The following is a 20,174-nucleotide window of genomic DNA, read 5'->3' as shown; positions in this document are numbered from 1 at the left end:
AGCAGATAAAGCTTTCAAATTACAGATGACACCCTGTGCCTAGCCTCGCAAAGGTCCCGGCTTCACCCAGCCACGAGGCACTACTCCCACAGACTTTCATCACTCCCTTTCCTCTGAGCTGGATCTGCACCAGGTGAACGTGCTTCTTCTTGGGGTGTTTCATAGAATCACAGAATCATTCGGTTGGAAAAGCCCCTCAAGATCATTGAGTCCAACCGTTAACCCACCCCTGGCACTAATCCACGTCCATAAGAACCTCATCTCTGTGTCTTTTCAACCCCTCCAGGGATGGTGACTCCAGCACTGCCCTGGGCAGCCTGTTCCAATGCCCCACAGCCCTTTGGGGAAGAAATTGTTCCCCACATCCAACCTCAACCTCCCCTGGTGCAACTTGAGGCCGTTTCCTCTTGTATGGATCTCAGTGGACACAGATGGCCACAAACAGGTCTAAAGGGCATGGGGCATTACAGAACCACAGAACAGTTTGGGCTGAAGGGATCTTCCCAGCTCCCCCAGTGTCCCCCCTGCCATGAGCAGGGACATCTTCACCAGCTCAGGTTGCTCAGAGCCCCGTCCAGCCTGGCCTGGGATGTCTCCAGGGATGGTTCATCCACCACCTCTCTGCCCAACCTGGGCCAGGCTCTCACCTCCCTCAGGGACAACAATTTCTTCCTCATGTCCAGCCTGAATCTCCCTCCTTTAGTTTAAAACCATCACCCGTTGTCCTATCACAACAGGCCCTGCTCAAAAGTCTGTCCCCATCTTTCTCACAGGCCCCTTTTAAGTCCAGAAACGTGCACTAAGGTCTCCCTGGAGCTTCTCTTCTCCAGCTGAACACCCCAACTCTCTCATCCTGTCCTCCCAGCAGAGCTGTTCCAGCCTCGGATCATTCCTGTGGCTCCTCTGGCCCCTCTCCAGCAGGTCCATGTGTGTCCTGTGCTGACACCACCGGATTTCTGTCACAGCCAGAGATCTTGGCTTTCTCCTTTAAAAGAAAGAAACCCCATCATGGACTGGGTTTTCCCTTCATCTTCCAAGAGACTGAACCTCACGGGCCAGGAGGGAGTTAACAGCCTCCCAGCCAGAGATATTCATGGCACCCAGAGTTTGTGTAAAGCTTCATACCAGGACCCTTTTCGAAATTCTTTCAGTCATGGGAGAAAACATCGCAACTGTTTAGTCTGCAGGGAGGTGGTGGCTCTGGCCCAGCACTCGACGTTGCTGAGCAAACATGCTGGAAAGCCAAGGGGCTGGCAACCCTCTCATCTCCTCCGCCTGCTCCTCAGCCCGGCTCTCCCACCACCACGGCCAAGCATCCGACGGGAACCGGGTACCGGTGCTGGAAATGCAGCTCCGCACTCCCTGCGATGGGGAACAAGCAACCACTGAAAGACACAGCTTGGAGGTGAAGTACCAGTCAGCTAAAAAACATTATTTACACAAAAAAGTTCAGAAAATCTTTCTTGGGGGCTAACGTTTACAAATCCTATGAAGACAAGGAGTTTCTGCTACAGCAAATGTTGTATTTGGGTATGTTTGGGGTTTTTTTAATGGATGTAAAAAATGCATTTTTCTGCTCATCCCTGAAGCACAGAGGTATGGAGCACTCTGCAACACCTCCCAAGCTGCCCATCTGCGCTGGAAAAACTGAATTTGCAGAAAAGAGCTGCAGAAAACAACATTAACCTGCAAAACTCCTTCGATGCCTCCAAACCCTTTACCTCTAAAGGGATGCTCATGGCATATCTTGCAGGATATTGGCGGAGCAGCTGATTGTGACCATGACCGTGTCACACCACTGGACGGCATGAGCTGGAAAATTAGAGACTCAAGGAAACACAAGTTATTCTTATTAATGAAGCAGAAATGGAAAGGTTTTGTTTCTCCAGCAAGCAGGAAAAGATGAGATTGCGCGAAGTGATACCTGCCAGGGAGGTAAAGGGATGGGGACTCCAGTATTGATTCTCCAAATCCAGATTTTGACAGGTAGGTACAAGGCAAAAACATCCAATGGGGATTAAAACTGAGCCTAAGTCTGGCTGGGGGATGCTGAGGGTGCCTGTGTTGTGACATCCACGCTGCAAGTCCCATGGGACCATCCCTCTGTAAAGGCCAGTCCAATATCACTTGTACTTGAGCACATCAATCAAACCCATTCAGTTGGAAACTAAATTTGGTACAAATTCTTGCAGGTTAGCTAGAAATCCTTTAAAAAAAAGTAAAAAGAGATTTCCTGCAGGAGCCTGGGTGGTGGGCACAAGAGCATCCCCTGTATCCCTCCTGCCTGCAGTCAAGTGATGCCAGGGATGGGCAAAGCACAAGTTATCCCATTTTCTCCTCTTCCCAGGAAAAAACACCCAGAGGTTCTGCCCTCTTCAATGCCCTTCTACCCAAATCCCAGCTCCAGGCTGACGCTGGACCCTGCGTCTGCTCTGGCCTTGGTTGAGAAGGTGACGTCCCCAGCACCTGCTCCCCCATAGAATCGCAGAATCACAGAATAGTTTGGCCCAGGTTGCTCAGAGCCCCGTCCAGCCTGGCCTGGGATGTCTCCAGGGATGGTTCAGCCACCACCTCTCTGCCCAACCTGGGCCAGGCTCTCACCACCTTCAGGGGCAAAAGATTTCTTCCTCTGATAGAAGGATGCTTCACCCCTCAGCAAAGCGACTGGGGCGTGCAGGATGGGTCCCAGGCAGGGTGACACATTGCAGGGTTCTAAAAACCCTCTGAAAACCCCATTCCCAAGTGAGGCGAATGGAATCAGCCCAGGGCAGGGCTAGGGATGTCGGGGCGGCTGTGGGTACCGGCAGCAGCGATGTCCCAACCCCGCAGCATCCTGAAATCCCCACCTCGGGGCAGCCTGAGCTGGATTTCTGCCGGAGCAGATGGTCTGGCAGGAGGGCGCCTTAGCCAGGCTGAGTCCTTGGGCGGGCAGGATGTGCTCCCGTATCCCGGGGTTAAATTTGAGCTGTTCAGGAGGAAACTGAGAGACAGAGCTGCTGCCAGTCCAGCAGGTTTGAGGGGACCTCAATGCTGAGGTGCCCTCCCTGTATCGAGCACAGCGGATGACGGGGAATCCTCAGGCGTTTCCTCACCTCTCAGGCAATGGATAAATGGATTTTAAGGCTTTTCCCTTTTTTTTTTTTTCGCTGCCTCTCCAACCAAAGCCCAAGGGGGACCCTGCACGGCCCCGAGCAGCCTGACCCACAGCAACAGCTGGGAACAGACGGGAGCCCACCCCACCGGTAACCACTGCCTGGACCTGGCCCAGAGCTGCAGGCAGGGTGCAGGCAGGATGCAGGCTGCAGTCTCCACCTAGAGCCTGGCAGAGCCTCTGCTCTGCGTTGCCTCCATGCTGTAGCTCATGCACAGGGTGTGCACAGGTCCTACCAGCTGAAGTCTGTTGGTCTGAACTTGGCTGGGCTTTCAGCAGGCAGGAGGTGCAGGCAGGAGGTGCAGGCAGGAGGTGCAGGCAGGAGGTGCAGGCAGCAGCTCAGCCAGGGATGCTCCTGCCATCGCTCACCACCGGCCAGCGGGACCAGGAGGAACATCCGCTGAGTGCCACCACTGCTGGGAGATGCCCAGATAGGGACATTCAGTGGTCAGCAGAGGTGACGGGACACCAAGAACCATCCCTGAGGGTGGTGAGAGCCTGTCCCAGGTTGGGCAGAGAGGTGGTGGCTGAACCATCCCTGGAGACATCCCAGGCCAGGCTGGACGGGGCTCTGAGCAACCTGAGCTGGTGAAGATGTCCCTGCTCATGGCAGGCGTGGCACTGGAGGAGCTTTGAAGGTCCCTTCAACCCAAACTATGGCTGTTTTTGACAACACATCTGAGTGTTGCAATATAAAACCTTCCCAGAATACCGAATTCATATACACCATTCTTTAAACGCTAAGGCTCTATTTTTTCCTTCTATTTTTGCAACTCAGTCCTGCTTCCCATGAACCACACGATGCTCTGCTACTCAAACTAAACCCCTTCTCTGTGCAGAGCCATGAGTGACAGGTGGACCTGGGGACAAGTCCCTTGGTGTCTCCTGTGATGCTCACCAGGACGCTGGTGGCCCTACGGCCACCTCCGGCTGTGGCTCAACTTCTCGAGGGGCTGTGAGCCCCAAAACCCAGCCCTGGGCTTAGGCTGCGGACCCATGTGCAGTGTAACCCCAAAACCTATTTAATTTGGGGTTTGGCTTAGCTATTCTCAGCTTGGAGGTCTCTTAGGGCTTTTGGGGCACAGCTCCTCTGTTTCCATTCCCTCCTCTTATCAGCGGGAAACCGTTGCCTTCATTTTTTCCACTTCATTAAACCCCCAGATCTTGGGTTAAACCCCATTTGCACTCCATGAAAACCCCAGATTTTGCATTAAACCCCTTTTTGCACTCCAAGAAAACCCCAGATTTTGAGTTAAACCCTTTTCTGCATTACTTGGAAACCCCAGATTTTGAGTTAAACCCTTTTTTGCATTACTTGGAAACCCCAGATTATGGGTTAAACCCTTTTCGGACTCCATGAGAACCCCAGATTTTGGGTTAAACCCTTTCTGCGCTTCATTAAAACCCCAGATTTTGGGTTAAACCCCTTTTTGCACTCCATGAAAACCCCGGCTCTTGGGTTAAACCCTTTTTTACATTCCATGAAAACCCCAGATCTTGAGTCAAACCCCTTTTTGTGCTCCATTAACCCCTCCTTCACCTCACCATCATCCTCCAAGGAGGCAATGCCTGGTGCTCCCTCGTCCTTCGCCACGGAAAAGCTGCGAAAGAACCAGACGGCTCCTCTGGCCATCGCTCCGCTTGGGAAAAGCAGCAAGTTGAAAGGAGCAAGCTCGATATTTAATCTGGGGCTCTCTAATAACTCCCAGACCCACATGGGGCCCGTGTGCCAGCGGCTCCCGTAACCCGGACGGTGAAGCCGAGCGGGTGTTGTCACTACAGGCAGGCGGCGATGGCTTGGCCAGACTCACGGTAACGATGGAACCAGCTCTAATTGATGCCCGGCTCTGCCCTTTGCCTGCCGGGTGGGCAGGGTGCCAGCCCGCTCCCCTGGCTCCCTCTCCTGCCTGCTGCCAACACTTGCACCGGTTACATTGGGCCCCGGATGACTATGCAAAATAATTTAAAAAAAAAATTATTATTACAGCACTAAAACAATAAATAAGAAAATAATATAAATAGAGCATTCTAAAATAATAAATAATAGTAAAAATAAAATAATAAGCATCCCACTACAGAATTGCAGAGCATCTTCTGAGACACAATTTGAGGCAAATGGGAAGGAACGTGTTTCTTTCCTGCTCCTTGAGAGCAGGAGGATGCAGCAGCTGGGGATGCTCCTCAGAGCCACCTCCTCATTCCCCCGCTAAGCCCATATATATAATATCTGTATATATGTGTGCATGCATTCAGAATTGCATTTGAATTCCCTGGGCGTAAAGAAAATAAACCGCATCCGCAAGGCGGGATTTGCTGGCGAGTCCCACAGTGGTTTCCGAAACCAGGACAGCGCTGTCAATGTCAGCACAGAAATGTAATGAGAAAGGTTTCCAAGCTCTGCAAGTTGCTGCAAAACCCCCCAGATGAAGCTGTTTATTCAAGGGTAGTATCATTTGCAGGGCTGGGAGAGCCCAGGCACACATCAGTTATGGGGGTCACCCAAGGAGAGCTGTGGGGAGCAGCTTTCCCCATGGAATCGTCACCTCAGCATCTTCTTTTCCCCCTACTTTTTAACGTAGCAACCCCTCTGGTGTCTCCCGGACCCTGTCTTTTCCAAGATAAATGCTACCACTGTGTTTTCTGTGCACGAATTAGACCACCTGTAATTAAATTAAATTAAAAATGCCATGGAAAGAGGGTTGATGGGTTTTGCAGTCAATGTTGGCCATGGTGCACAGGTCAGATGCTCTCCGGTCATGTTCAGATCCTCCCGCCTCCACCTCTGTCAAACCACAAACTGTTCCCCGACAAAGACCCAAACCTTAATCATTAGATACAAGGAAAAAATTCTTCCCCATGAGGGGAGTGAGGCACTGTCCCAGGTTGGGCAGAGAGGTGGTGGCTGAACCAATCCTGGAGACATCCCAGGCCAGGCTGGACGGGGCTCTGAGCAACCTGAGCTGGTGAAGATGTCCCTGTCATGGCAGGGGTGGCACTGGGGGAGCTGGGAAGGTCCCTTCAACCTAAATCCTCGTGCCCAGCATGGTAAACCCTTCCCTTTGTGCCCTGATTTAGTAAAGGGAATAAATCAATTCCCTGGTACCTAATGCCACAACATCTACAAACCAAGAAAGGATCCAACCTAAATTTTCCTCTTCCATCCTCTGCCTGGGCTGACAACAAATTTTTGGCCACCTTCCTGGTTTAGCCGCTCCAGAAGTGGCCATATGGACCATCTCAAACTCAGGTGAGTGCAACTTGTGCAGAAACCAGTGGATTTGACCCCAATTTCTACAACTAGAGCGAACCAAAGCACCAAGACAAGGAAGGGTCGTTTCTGGGACACCGAGAGATTAAACTGAGATGCAGAAGAAACGTTGCGTGGGTATGTGACAGGGTACGCATTGGGATGTGCAAGAGGGTGTGCTATAGGATATGCAATAGAGAATGCAATAGGGTATACAACAGAGAATGCACTAGGGAATGCAATAGGGTATACAATAAGGCATAGGGTAATAATGGGATATGTATTAGAGTAATAATAAGGTATGCAATAGGGTATGCCATAGGGTATGCATTAGGGTATGCAATAGGGTATACATTATAGCATGCAATGTGGTATATAATAGGTGATGCAATAAGGAAAGCATTAAGGTATGTAATAGGATATGCAACAGGGTATACCATAGGATATGCATTAGGGTGTGCCATAGAGTACTCCATAGGGTATACTGTAGTGTATTCCACAGGATACGCACTAGGATGTGCCATAGTGTATATGAGAGGATATATTTTAGGGTATGTCACAGGATATGCCATAGGGTATATGATAGTGTATACCATAGGATATACCATAGGGTATACTGCAGGACATGCATTAGGATGTGTCATAGGGCATGCATTAGGGTGTGCCATAGGGTATACCACAGGATATACATTAGGATGTGCCATAGGGTATATGACAGGGTGTATCATAGGGTATGCATCAGGGTGTGCCATAGGACATGCTGTCGGATGTGCCACAGGGCGTGCCATACGGCGTACTATAGGATACGCATTAGGGTGTGCCACAGGGTATATGATAGGGTATACCATGGGGTATACCATAGGGTATGCCACAGGGTATACCATAGGCTATGCCACAGGATGTGCCACAGCATATACCATAGGATATACTATAGGATACGCATTAGGGTGTGCCATAGGGTATATGATAGGGTACACGATAGGGTATATGATAGGGTATACCATGGGTTATACCACAGGGTATGCATTAGGCTGTGTCATAGGATATGCCATAGGGTATTCCATAGGGTGTGCCATAAGGTATGCCACAGGGTATAGCGTAGGATATGCATTAGGGTGTGCCATGGGCTATATGATGGGGTATACCACAGGGTATGCCAACGGATATACCATAAGGTATGTGATAAGGTATATGATAGGGTATACCACAGGATATACCATAGGGTATACCACAGATCCGCCTCAGGATGTGCCATAGGCTACGTCACACACCGGTGTGTGCCCTGGAGCCGGCTCTGCCGCCCCGTGCCCAGCTCCGCATTTCACCGCGAGTATCTTTTTTAGTTGTTTTTTATTAAAAGAAGGTATCAACCTTCTGTTTGATGTGTTGTTGGCCACGGTTGCCAAGGGGAGCAGGGTACGGTTACAGCCCCGGTGATGTCCACGCTAATAATACCCTTGGCGCTGCATAGCTCAGATGCAGACACAGCCCGGCTATAAAGAGCACGGTCATTTCAACGGAGGAATACGCCAACTTATGTTACATGGGAAGGGTTTGGGGCACGTTGCTTAACACCCTCCCACCGAAAAAAAGTAATAGAATAAAGCACCACAGCCTGGACATGCCAGGGAGTGAAACTGTGAGAAGCAAAAACCTCTCAGAGGAGACTTACTTCCAATTTATTAATTAATAAGGTACTTCTAGAGGAGTGAAGAAACCATGTGTGTCTACTAAGGGCTCACACAGCCCAAAATCGCTCCTTATATCGAATTCAATGAGTGAAAATTCAAAGCAAATTTCCACCCCATCAGTACTGAGCCCCCAAATGGCAGCATCTCCCCTTCCTGCACCCCAAAGGTTTGCGGTGCCCAAATCCAAGACTCCACCAAGATTTGGGATCAAAACACAGAGTGAGGGATAAATTCAAACCAGAGTTTTCCCAACAGATCCCCCCTTGGAGACCCAAAACGGTGTGGCAGTGGTCGGGGGGATGCTCTTTAGAGGAGGGAGATGACGGGACAGCATTCCTGCAGCGCTGGCATCTGTTTTTAGGATCAAAACAAGTCCCCTGAGATAAGCTGTGAACATACGCAGCCCCTGAGCACCTTGTCAACAGCTGAAAATATAAGAAGGGCCAGGTTAAAATAGCAATTTATTAGGTTTATTGCCTGTTTTGTGGGAAAAAGAATCCACCTTTCTGCTTGTTTTAAGCCGCAGTGGGGCACAGGGATGCTGGTTATAGGGACCAGGATGCTGGGAGGGCAGCTCAATAATGATGATAATAATAATAATAATATTTTATTTATTATTTATTTATTATTATATCTATTTATTTATTTATTTATTTATTTTATTATTATTATTATTATTATTATTATTATTATTATTATTATTATTATTATTATTATTATTATTATTAATGAGATCCTCCGGTGGGGCTGAGCTGTTGCCATCGCAGTCCCAAGAGAAAGGGACAAACAAGCCCCTACAAAACAGAAGCATCTGCCGGGAGCAGATGGGGGGAGCGCTGCTGCGGCCCCAGGCGCCAGCAGTTCGGGGGGGGATCACGTTGATCCCGATTTATCACACCCCGGCACAGTAATTCCCCAGCTCGCCGGTGCCCGGCGAGTCGAGCTCCTTACGTCCGGGGATCGGATTAGTCTGAAAGGTGCTAGAGAGACATAAATCCAGCTCCGGAGTAAGCGTTTTATTAAAGGGGTTTTTGAAAATTGTTTTTATTTTTTTAATTTAATTTAAATTAATTTAAAATATTTTTTAAAAATTTTTGTTTAATTAATGGTAAATTATCTGCAGATGGTTGATGGAAAACATCTGATTGTGGAGGGGCCAGTACTGGGTAACGTTATACCACCAACTACGTATAGATATATTGATATTGGTATAAATACCAATATATCATACTAGTATTGCTGTATCAACATTGTATCATCAACTATATTGATATATCAATATATCAATTCGATATGATATTAATATGATAGTGGTATTATTCTGCAATATCCATATATTAGCCAATATATTACATTGATATTGATAGTATATCAATATGTTATCATGATACTAATATGATAGCAGTATTATTCCATAATATCCATTTATTATCCAATACGTCACATTGAAAATGATAATATATCAATATGTTATAATGATATTAATATGATAGTGGTATTACTCCATAATATCCATTTATTATCCAATATATCACATTGATAATGATAATATATCAATATGTTCCAATTATATTAACATGATATCTGTATTATACCACACTATCCGTATATTATCCAATATATCATACCGATATTGATAACATATCAATATCTTATCATCATATTAATAGGATACCTGTATTATTCCATAATATCCATATATTATCCAATATATCATATCGATATTGATAATATATCGATACCATCAAGCCCCTTATTTCACATCTAGACAGCTGCAACGCGTCTTTGTGCCTCTGACCTGGGTCTGTCCCCAGCCAGGGCTATCGAGCCTAAAAACATCACCAAAAATCTCAGTCTTGGGCTGATTTAAGTATTTTACAAATCTGTGTGCCTGCGTTCAATTACTGTGCCTGGAAAATGAAACCGTGCTTGGAGAAAGATAAAATCCTCTACTATCAGAAAGGAAATGTTAAATTATTTAATTTCACATAGCACTTGGCTTTTGACCTGTAGCGATCTGTCACCTTTCTCCCCGTCTAGCCACGTTTGAGGCTGAGGAAATCCCTTTTTCCATATTTTTCGATGCTCTCACAGGTGAAATCGGTTGCCCGCACACCCCACTCACCCTTTATGTTCCATTTCTCCCCAGTTTTTCACAACGCACGCCGTGCTACACGCTCCTGGGAAGCACTTTGGGACTCTCTGGAGATCCGAGATAGATTATTAATATTTATCCTACATTCATGCTGTGAAGAGCTGAACATGAAGCCAGTTATTACTGCTGACATTTTAGTATAAATCAGTTTACTGGGTCTGTTGGTAGGGGTGGAAATGCTGGGGCAAGACAAGTTGGAAGAGTCCTTCCTAATCCAGATAGACCATCGTCATCTGCATTTTTTTGATTTGTTTTTGCTCCTCTTGTTCCTAGACTTTAATTTCTTAGCATTGCTCAGCCCAATGAGGGAAGACACAAGAGTGACCTGGCATGGGAGGAGTGGGATGCTTGGATGGGGTAGAGCCTTATCTGGCACTTTGCTGCTAAGTCTGGGACTGAAGTTGACCACGATTTATCCCCTCTTGCTTTAGAACAGCTTTAGAAATAAATAAATCAACCAGTCAGGAAAAAATCACAGAATCCCAGGATGTCAGGGATTGGAAGGGCCCTGGAAAGCTCATCCAGTGCAATCCCCCCATGGAGCAGGAACACCCAGCTGAGGTTCCACAGGAAGGGGTCCAGGCGGGTTTGAATGTCTGCAGAGAAGGAGACTCCACAACCTCCCTGGGCAGCCTGGGCCAGGCTCTGACACCCTCACCAGGAACAAGTTTCTTATATTTAAGTGGAACCTCCTGTGTTCCAGTTTGCACCCATTGCCCCTTGTCCTATCATTGGCTGTCGCCCAGAAGAGCCTGGCTCCATCCTCCTGACACTCATCCTTTATATATCTGTAAACATGAATGAGGTCACCCCTCAGTTTCCTCTTCTCCAGCTCCAGAGCCCCAGCTCCCTCAGCCTTTCCTCACACGGGAGATGCTCCACTCCCTTCAGCATCTTGGTGGCTGCGCTGGACTCTCTCCAGCAGTTCCCTGTCCTTCTGGAGCTGAGGGGCCACAACTGGACACAATATTCCAGGTGTGGTCTCCCCAGGGCAGAGCAGAGGGGCAGGAGAACCTCTCTGACCTACTGACCACCCCCTTCTAACCCACCCCAGGTACCATCGGCCTTCCTGGCCACAAGGGCCCAGTGCTGGCTCATGCTCACCCTGCTGGCCCCAGGACCCCCAGGGCCCTTTCCCCTACGCTGCTCTCACCACCTGGTACACACAACAGGCAGATGTGTGTTGCACCCAATAGCTTTCCAGAAAGATGTTGGGTTTGATACACGCCTGGAGAGATGAGAGAAGCAAAACCAGAGCGGTGACTTTGCAGGATTACCTTAGGTTACATTAAATATTGATTTTAATGATTTTAATTTGCTTGTTATTTCCCTGCTTCCTGCATTGCTCAAAAGCCAACTCAGCCTGCACAAGGTACAAGCAGCCAAGCTCAGCATCCAAGGGGTTATCTTCAACAAAAGCAAGAAGGACAAGATGTGTTAAAAACTGGAGTGATGTTGGGAACCAAATGCGTGTGGAGAACAGAGAAGCGAATCACGAACTTTGTACGCGCCACCAATGACGTGCCCCACTCATTTTGCTGTCACTGATGGTTTTGGAGCACAACAATCAACCAGCACTGCACATACCAACAAACAAATCACCCAAAAGAATCAGCAAATACACAAATGAACCAAACCAGGAATGAACCCATCGGCCAGGTGAGGCAACCAACAGCCTACTCAAGGACCATGACTTGGCATCTCTGGTGCTGAGACGGTCTTCAGAACAAAGAGAGTGGCAAAGACCCTCCACTGTATGACCCTCCACTGTAAGACCCTCCAAATTCACTTCTCTTCACGCCACGGGGATGCTGTCGCAAGCAAACTACTCATTTCACAGACAAGCCCTGCTGTGAGATACTATAATTAGGAAAAAATACCATAACTAGGAAAAAAATTCTTCATGGAATGGGTTGTGAAGCAGTGGAACAGGCTCCAGGGAAGTGGTGGAGCCACCATGCCCGGAGGGGTTTAAAAGGTGCATAGATGAGGTTCTCAGGGACACTGGTTAGTGCCAGTGTTGGGTTAATGGTTGGACTTCATGACCTTTAGGTTCTCTTCCAACCAAAATGATTCTTTGATTCTATAATTCCACATAAAGCTCATAATATGGGAATGAAGAGCAACTTGACAATGCCCTCAGTGCCACGTTACCTACAGTAATGATCAAGAACAAAATCACAAGTATGCTTCTGTTCTCCTCTCATCAACGGGGTTCAAAAGAAATCTGGTAACAGCTCGAGCTCCTGGCTGAACGCTTGTAAGACCACGAGTGGTGAAGCTGCAGGCATCTAACCAACTAATTTTATCTCATTACCTGCAACATGTTGAGGAGTAGGCTCCGGAATTTGGTTCCTTCCACCATGAAAAGGGCCATTTTGTCACAGAGCTTGGCTGCCGTGGATGCAAAGCTGCGGTCCGTCACCGCCTTCTGGTAGATGGTCTTGACTATCTCCCCCAGCATCTCCTCAGAGTTGGTAGAGTTCTGGGCTTCCTCCATGAAGGTGGTGAGCTTGGAGTCAACATCGCTGCTGTTGTTCCTCATGCTGTTGAGGATTTCAATTAATTTGTCCATTTTGTTCTTTTCAGGATTGGTGGTTTCCACCGTGACTTCGTCCTGGTCCGTGAAAAGGGAAAGACAAGGCGTCTGTTACACAAGGAAAAAACAGATATATCAGCCCTTGTCCTTCCACAAACAGCAGAGGGGAAAAGGGGTTGGGGAAACATATAAACAGACATAGAAAAAACAAAGCATCTTTTAGAGGCACAATGGTGTCATGTCAGCATTGAAAACCACACGTTCTGCCCAGAAATGTTCTTTTTCCCGTTTCCCACAGCACACGATCCCAAAGTCCTCCCCCTCGTCCCGGGGAGATGATGTTCTCCAGGGCCCTGAGCAAGGATGCCAAGGTCTGACCATCCCTGACCGCCTTCTGCATCTCGGCCATCTTAGTTTCTGGGGGTGTCTACGACACAGTGATAATGCATTTTTTATTTTGCCTCAATTTTGAAAGCCCACTGATGTTTGCAAAATGCTCAGATAACAATTCGACAAGAAACCGACTTTCAAATTTATATTTAATGATCTGAACTGAGATCGAAGATGTCGCATGATCCCAGTGTTAGACAAAATCTTAGTTTTTCCATCTCTTGATCATTACACTTCTTTCTTCATGTCACTGCCACAGAATTTATTGCTTCTTTTTGACATTTAATTACACATTTATCCTTTTCCCCCAGCGTAAGACGTGCATCCTTCTTGTGATACTCTGCTCCCTTCTTCTCCAGTTCCATCTCAAAATGTGCTACACAAGACAAACCTGCAGCAATTTTTTGGACAATCCCAACTGGTAGTTGGAGGTGTCCAAAACTCCCACCTGGAGACCCAGTTGTGTTGACTACACCCATCTAAGAGTGGGTGCTTATGTGATGTGTCTCTTATAAGACTTCAAAGGCACACAGAGAGCATTAATATTATTACTCTGAAAGTCTCTGCTGTATTCCCATTGTTATAAATACCATAAAAATAACTAACAAAATCTCTTCCTCCCCCTCATGCCCTACATAAATAGTAAATGCACATGCAGCCAAAGGTATACATTTCCAACACACACTCCCATGGAATTGTATATGTTCAGGTTATTTTTATTACACATTTTGGAAATCTCATTGGAGATACCCACTTGGATGCATTTTCCAGTCTGACAGAAGAAAGAATCTGAGTTTCACAAGGGGCAAAATGGAGATATCATCTCCGAATTCCTCAAAAATCTGAGGCTGAATATTGTTTCCAAAAAGGATTTCTCCTCTGGCACTTGCGTGCAATAGTTTTGTTATTGTTCATTCGTTGGAAGGAAGGGGGAAGGTAAGGGCATTACAATCCATCGCCAAAATTAATCGATATCAACTTTTAAGTAGCTGACTCCAGCTATTCAGCACTCAAAAGCTGAAGCCTGGGATTTACCTCTGTGATTGCAGAGAGACAAATCGCGTTTTTCAGACCTCTTTGCAAAGCAGATGAGCTCTGCAGAACAAGAGGCAGTCAGGGAAGGAGCACCTGGTCCCTTTTGGAGAACTCAAGCTGGTAGCAACGTCAACCAGGAGTTCAAGCTAAGAGCCTTAGCATCATGTCAATAAAAGGCTTCCTAAAGAAGCATGATGAGACTTCAAGAGAAGTGTTGACAGTGGGAGATGAACATAAGTTGCATGCATTCATGGAAATGTCCTTTGAGCCCACCCCACCCTTCATATGGAGAATGGCCAACAGCCAGACTCTTGGAAAATGGGAAAATCAACGTTTCCCTAAGAATTAATACCTTTTCTTTTAGCCTCCTCCGCAGCCTGTCTTTGGAAGACTGAAGCAAATTGATTTTGGGTCTTTCCCCAATGCGCTCGTGAACACTGTCTTTCCGCTTGATCTCCGACTCCTGGACGAACTGCTGAGACGGCTTCTCCACAGCCTCCGGGCCTCGGTGCGTCTCCACGGGAATGTGCACCGTGCAGATGGACGCGTCCTCGATTTTCAAATTCTCAGTCTCTTTGGCGTTTCTGTGCGTTTCTTTGTCATTGGGCGAGTGCTTCTGGTTGTGGTGCCATCTCCGGTTCTGGCTGTAGCCGTGGTGGCCCGTCCTGCCTGAGGAGTGAGGGGCCTGGCCTCCTTGGTAGAGTTTCTGGTGGTCCCTGTTGTGTTTGGTGCCACCTTGTTGATGATCTGCGTGTTGCTGAGGCTTGTTCCCACTGGGAAGTCTCTGCTGCCTCCTGGAAAGACAAAGGAAGGCGTTAGTACACTCTTTCCTTCATTGTCCTGCTTGGTCAACGCATCTTCTATCCCACCAAACAGCTCAGCCACAAAAGAGAGGGCAATTCCTTGGGATCTAACACAACCTGGTACCAACTCATGCCTCTACATATCTTTCACTATTTCACATTTCAGCTGAAAGTTTCCATGAACAGCTAGACACCATCTGGTTCCCCGGAAAACCTCTCCCAGATTGCTTGTGTTTTCTGTGTTGCTTCCGCACTAAACCACGGAAGACCTGGTTAATCCCAGCTCAGCAGCAAGAGGTCAGGCAGGAAAGAAGTATCAGGAGATGTCTTTTTCTGAAGAACTAAGGAGGTCCTGATACACTTGGCCTGCAGCACCGCTTGCTCCTCTTGTTTACCACCTCTGCTGTCCCAGCACGGCGCGCTGCTGTGTTGGTTTGCTGTGCAACATTTTAAGTGTATCAGGAATTTGTAAGTGGAAAAAAAAAAACCAAAATAAAAAGCAAATTACTGAGTAAAAGAGATGCCCACACGAAATGGTTTTGTTTGGCCTTTCTTCATGCATGTTCCTCACGGAGAGGACATGTACGTGGATGAAGTGGTGGAGTCACCAACCCTGAAGGGGTCTAAAAGATGTACAGATGAGGTTCTTAGGGACATGGGCTAGTGCTAGACTTAGGTTATCATTGGACTCGATGATCTTAAGGATCTCTTCCAACCACAATGATTCTATGATTCTATGAAGAAGCTGAGCACCATGCTTTGATCTGGTGGCACAGGGAGCCAGGACCGTTATCTCCAGATAGGAGGCTGGATAAATGCAGCTCCAGGCAGGTAACACGGAAATTCAACAGCCACAAAGAGGAGGAACTGCCCACAAATGGTTTGCTCGAGACACTACAGCAGCTCAGAACGCTGGTTGTAACCAGTAGTCAAGATGGCAAGTCCCCAAAACAACACTGGTTGAATGGAATAAACACTTTGGTAGCCTTGGACATTTCAGATTTCCAGCTGGGCTGCAGTGTGGCTGTCCCCAGAGGGGAAGGCTGAGCCATCATAGTTGGGGGGTTCAGCTGGAGAAGAGAAGCTCTGGGGAGACCTGATTGCACCTTTCCAGACTTAAAAGGGGCCTGTGAGAAAGATGGGGACAGACTTTTGAGCAGGGCCTGTTGCGATAGGACAAGGGGTGATGGTTTTAAACTAAAGGAGGGAGATTCAGGCTGGACATGAGGAAGAAATTGTTGTCCCTGAGGGTGGGGAGAGCCTGGCCCAGGTTGGGCAGAGAGGTGGTGGCTGAACCATCCCTGGAGACATCCCAGGCCAGGCTGGACGGGGCTCTGAGCAACCTGAGCTGGTGAAGATGTCCCTGTCATGGCAGGGGGGGCACTGGGGGAGCTGGGAAGGGCCCTTCAAGCCAAACTTTTCTGTGATTCTATGATCCTATGATCATCAAGGATGTAGTTAAAATGGAGATGGTCTCAGCCTTTGCCTGGGACTCTGCAGGATTAGTCCTGAGCATGATAGCAGCTCTTTGCCTGATCGCTGCCAGTTTAACACTCGATACAGGGTCTGAGAGCACGTGGGATGCTTAACACCTGGCTCCTTCCACGGCTGCTGGAGCAGTGCTGGAGGTTCACATGGGACACCTCCCCAGCACCATCCCCTGAAACTGAGAGATCGGTGATCACACTGGTCCACATTCATTATAATCCCCCTGCTCAGCCTCAGCCCTTACCCCAAACCCTTCCTTCCGTCCCGATAAATAGCAGCGTTTATTTTAAACTCCCCGCATAGCAATTAATTTTATTTTCATCATCCACACAGCTCGGCTAAATACATTTGGATGAAGGAAGTGGCCATTCACAAATACATTTCAATGGTCAGCGGCTAAACAGTCTCCAGCCCTGCCTGCCAAAGCCATCTGCCCACCAAATCTGTATTCTTTGGCATCCCCAGGAGTTAAAAACCTATTTTCCGAGGCCAACTGGCTTTCAACCATAAAGAGCGAAGGCTCGTGTTTGGCGAACACGGGATGAAGAGGCTTGTTCGTGGTGGGAAGTGGAAGGAATTTGTGTTTAGTCTCAGACCACCAGATCCGGTTTTCTGAGACATTCAACATGTATTTTTTTTGCAAGCTGAATGGCAGGGAATTAAAAAAAAATAAGAAAGGAGGGGATGGGGGAAGCTTTCCTGTTTTCTGGAGCTTACAAGCATTTTATGAGTACAGATTCTCCGCATCAAGTTTTCCTGGCGTTTCTTTGTTTCCTCTCATAAATAGCTTTGTAAAGAGCAATGCTTATTAAAAGGGGAATGTCAAAATAAAAGTTGGTTAAAACCCTTATCTAGTACTAAGTTGAAGTGTGCAAGAGGCTTTGCTGACATAATTCAGCATTTGCTTTATGTGGTTTTGCTCTTCTCTCAAATATCTGGATTTAACTGTTTGGGTGCACTTTCAGTCTTGAGTTATAAGCCAGACAGGCTGCTACTGTATTTAAGTTGCAAATATTGCACAGAAATGATAAAATTTGAACACAGACACAGCTTTAATTCAAGCAGAGGTAAAGGAAAATGTGTGGAAATGAGCTGGGAAGCAGCCACTGCTGTCAATTCCCGCAAGAAATGCAAGCAGAGACATTCTTTTCCTAAAGACATAACGATGTTATAAACCCAAGCTTTTCTGTTTAAGGGCTGTGAAAGGAAAAAAAAAATAGGCTTAAGATTGAAAAAAACCCACTTAAGCCAGTGTAGAATGTGGGAGATTGTTCGGTTTGGGGCTTTTGCAATAGGACTGGGACAGGACGAGCAGCTCTGTCTCCCTATGGGACAAACTATAAAGCAAGATCCCCACGGCAAGGGGCAGAGCAAACACAGACTGAAGATCTAGAGTCACTAACCACAGGACGGAAAACACCAGAGTTAAACAAGTTAGGGGGAAAAAAAATTGAATTGGAAGAAATAAAAGGCAAAGGAAGGAGAACGGCAAACAAGAAGCAAGGTCCGTGACTTGGCAGCAGGCAGGGGTCTAGGGGATCATCCAGCATTCAGGCAACGACTCGTTGTGTGCTTTTATCTTCTCAACACCCTGGTGAAGAAGAAAAGCCAAGAAGAAATAGGACTCCGCAGCAAAAAAGAGCCAAAGTAGGGAAAACAAGATGCAGATCTTAAAACTTTTGACTGCAAAGCTTGAGAGGTTGGGATGAGCCATCCTTGCTCTCTGGTGTGATCGAGGTGTTGGGGATATGGAGAGTCCCAGGAAGGGCAAGATGGGGACCAGGACACACCATCACAGGCAGGTTGAGATCACGGAAACCACCTTGTGCTTGCTCAAGGGCAGGAGAACCGAGATGGTGGCTTAGGGTTACCTAAGCTGAGGGAACCAGACCATGGAGGAACCCAAAGGTTCTTCCCACTTCCAGTGCTTTAGGCTTGTGATGGCGAAGAGAGGAATCACATGGCAACATCTCTGAGTAAAGGAAGAACTCACCCCCCAAAACCACCGCTGCTACTGGGAAATCCTTCTTCTGTCCCTCTCTGTGAGGACACAGTGTCTTTTGGAGGATGCTGCTTCAGCTACAAGTATCTCGAGGACACACCAGTTTCTTACCTATTGCCTCTGTTTAACGTTAAATAACTGTTTTTACTTCAAAGGCCAAATTCTGCTTCAGCTCAAAACTCCCCCTGAGTTCAGCCAGATCAGGGATTTGGCCATCGGTCAACGTGGCAACATAAAAGAGACAAAGAAACTGCAGAAGAACTCAAATCCAAGGGGAGACAGTTGGGGTTGCCAAGTTGGAAATAGGATGGTATCGCTCGTGCTATGGTTTCTCCACCATTTTTTTTTATTTAATTAACTGAACGAGATACTTTTCAACAGAATTTAGATCTGACAAATGTCTGCTCTGCTAGAGGAGCCTATGGAAACAAATCTAAGGCTTCAGCTGTCTTGGTGATTACCAGCCTACGCGCTCAGAAATACGGGATTCCTGCAGGTTTTTACTCCGTCGCTTGCTCCCAAGGAAAAGGGCTGGAAGGCACAAGGCTGGGGAAAATAACTCCAGACACGTGGACAGCTGTGGTCTAAAACACAGTTGCTCCATCTCATCAGCCCTGTTCGTATCGCCCCTCGGAGCGAGACAAGTCCTCAGAGAGCCCCGTTTGTCTGGCACGTGGAGAGCGGGAGGAGAACGTGGGTGACATTCTTCTGGTGGTTGCGTGGACGCTGGGTCACGCAATTCCTGTAAATACGGAGAGTTGAGGAGCTACATCTCTAAGAGCACTCGGAGATATTTATCCTGTGGTGCAGAGCACCCTATGTGGTCAAATGGATGGAGATCTCATCCCAAATGGATAGAGATCCCACCTGTGACTCTTGTTTTTGAAGAACGTGGTGGCCATCACGCTTGTCCTCAATCCTGGACAACTCTTCCATGGGACAAATCCTACGGGAACACTAAGCTCCTCACAAGGGAGGGATCATAGAATCATTTTGGTTGGAAAAGACCCTCAAGGTCATCAAGTCCAACCATTAATCCACCCCAGGCACTAGCCCATGTCCCTGAGAACCTCATCTCCGTATCTGCTCAACCCCTCCAGGGATGGTGACTCCACCACTGCTCAGTAACCTGAGGGATACTGGTCTGGAAGGGACATGAGGAACAGGGACAAGGTTATTTTAGAACTACTACGCTACGAGCAGGAGCTTTGCCATCATTTTCTCATCCCTACTCTGCAGCAGGATCAGCTGAAGATGAAGAAAGGCTCACCAGCTTTGGTCCTTTTACTGGTGACAGTAAATCACAAGGAGATAAGCGGAAATAAGGCAGGACTTGTTCCTGCTGGTGGTCCTTCTGTGATCATCTGTAGGTAGCAAACCCCAGGGTCTCCTTTGGCATAGAATCATTTTGGTTGCAGAAGACCCTCAAGATCATCAGGTCCAACCATAACCTAACTCTAGCACTAACCCATGTCCCTGAGAACCTCATCCATACATCTTTTAAACCTCTCCAGGGGTGGTGACTCCAGCACTGCCCTGGGCAGCCTGTTCCAATGCCCCACAGCCCTTTGGGGAAGAAATTGTTCCCCACATCCAACCTCAACCTCCCCTGGCGCAACTTGAGGCCGTTTCTCTGTGTCCCTGTCTCCCCTCAGCTCCTGTTCTCCAGCTGA

At 47.6% G+C, this 20,174-nt stretch overlaps 1 protein-coding gene across 4 annotated transcripts in view; it reads right to left on the bottom strand.

Annotated features, from left to right (window-relative positions):
* The window catches only part of LOC136115181 (CBP80/20-dependent translation initiation factor), a 148,038-nt gene that overhangs the window by 27,197 nt on the left and 100,667 nt on the right, over positions 1-20,174 (bottom strand). For 2 of the 4 annotated variants that reach the window (XM_065861124.2, XM_065861126.2), the window contains 2 exons: positions 14,561-15,002; positions 12,562-12,891 (listed from right to left, as the gene is read on the bottom strand). In XM_065861124.2, coding sequence (XP_065717196.1) covers positions 12,562-12,891; positions 14,561-15,002 — 772 coding nt within the window. The remainder of the gene's footprint in view (positions 1-12,561; positions 12,892-14,560; positions 15,003-20,174) is intronic. The other 2 variants (XM_065861125.2, XM_065861127.2) reach the window with 1 other exon arrangement.

Source organism: Patagioenas fasciata, chromosome Z (assembly GCF_037038585.1).
Source record: "Patagioenas fasciata isolate bPatFas1 chromosome Z, bPatFas1.hap1, whole genome shotgun sequence".
In the NCBI taxonomy this organism is placed as follows: Eukaryota; Metazoa; Chordata; class Aves; order Columbiformes; family Columbidae; genus Patagioenas; species Patagioenas fasciata.
Note: the sequence above shows the minus strand (reverse complement) of the source record. Positions and strands in the feature narration are given on the sequence as shown.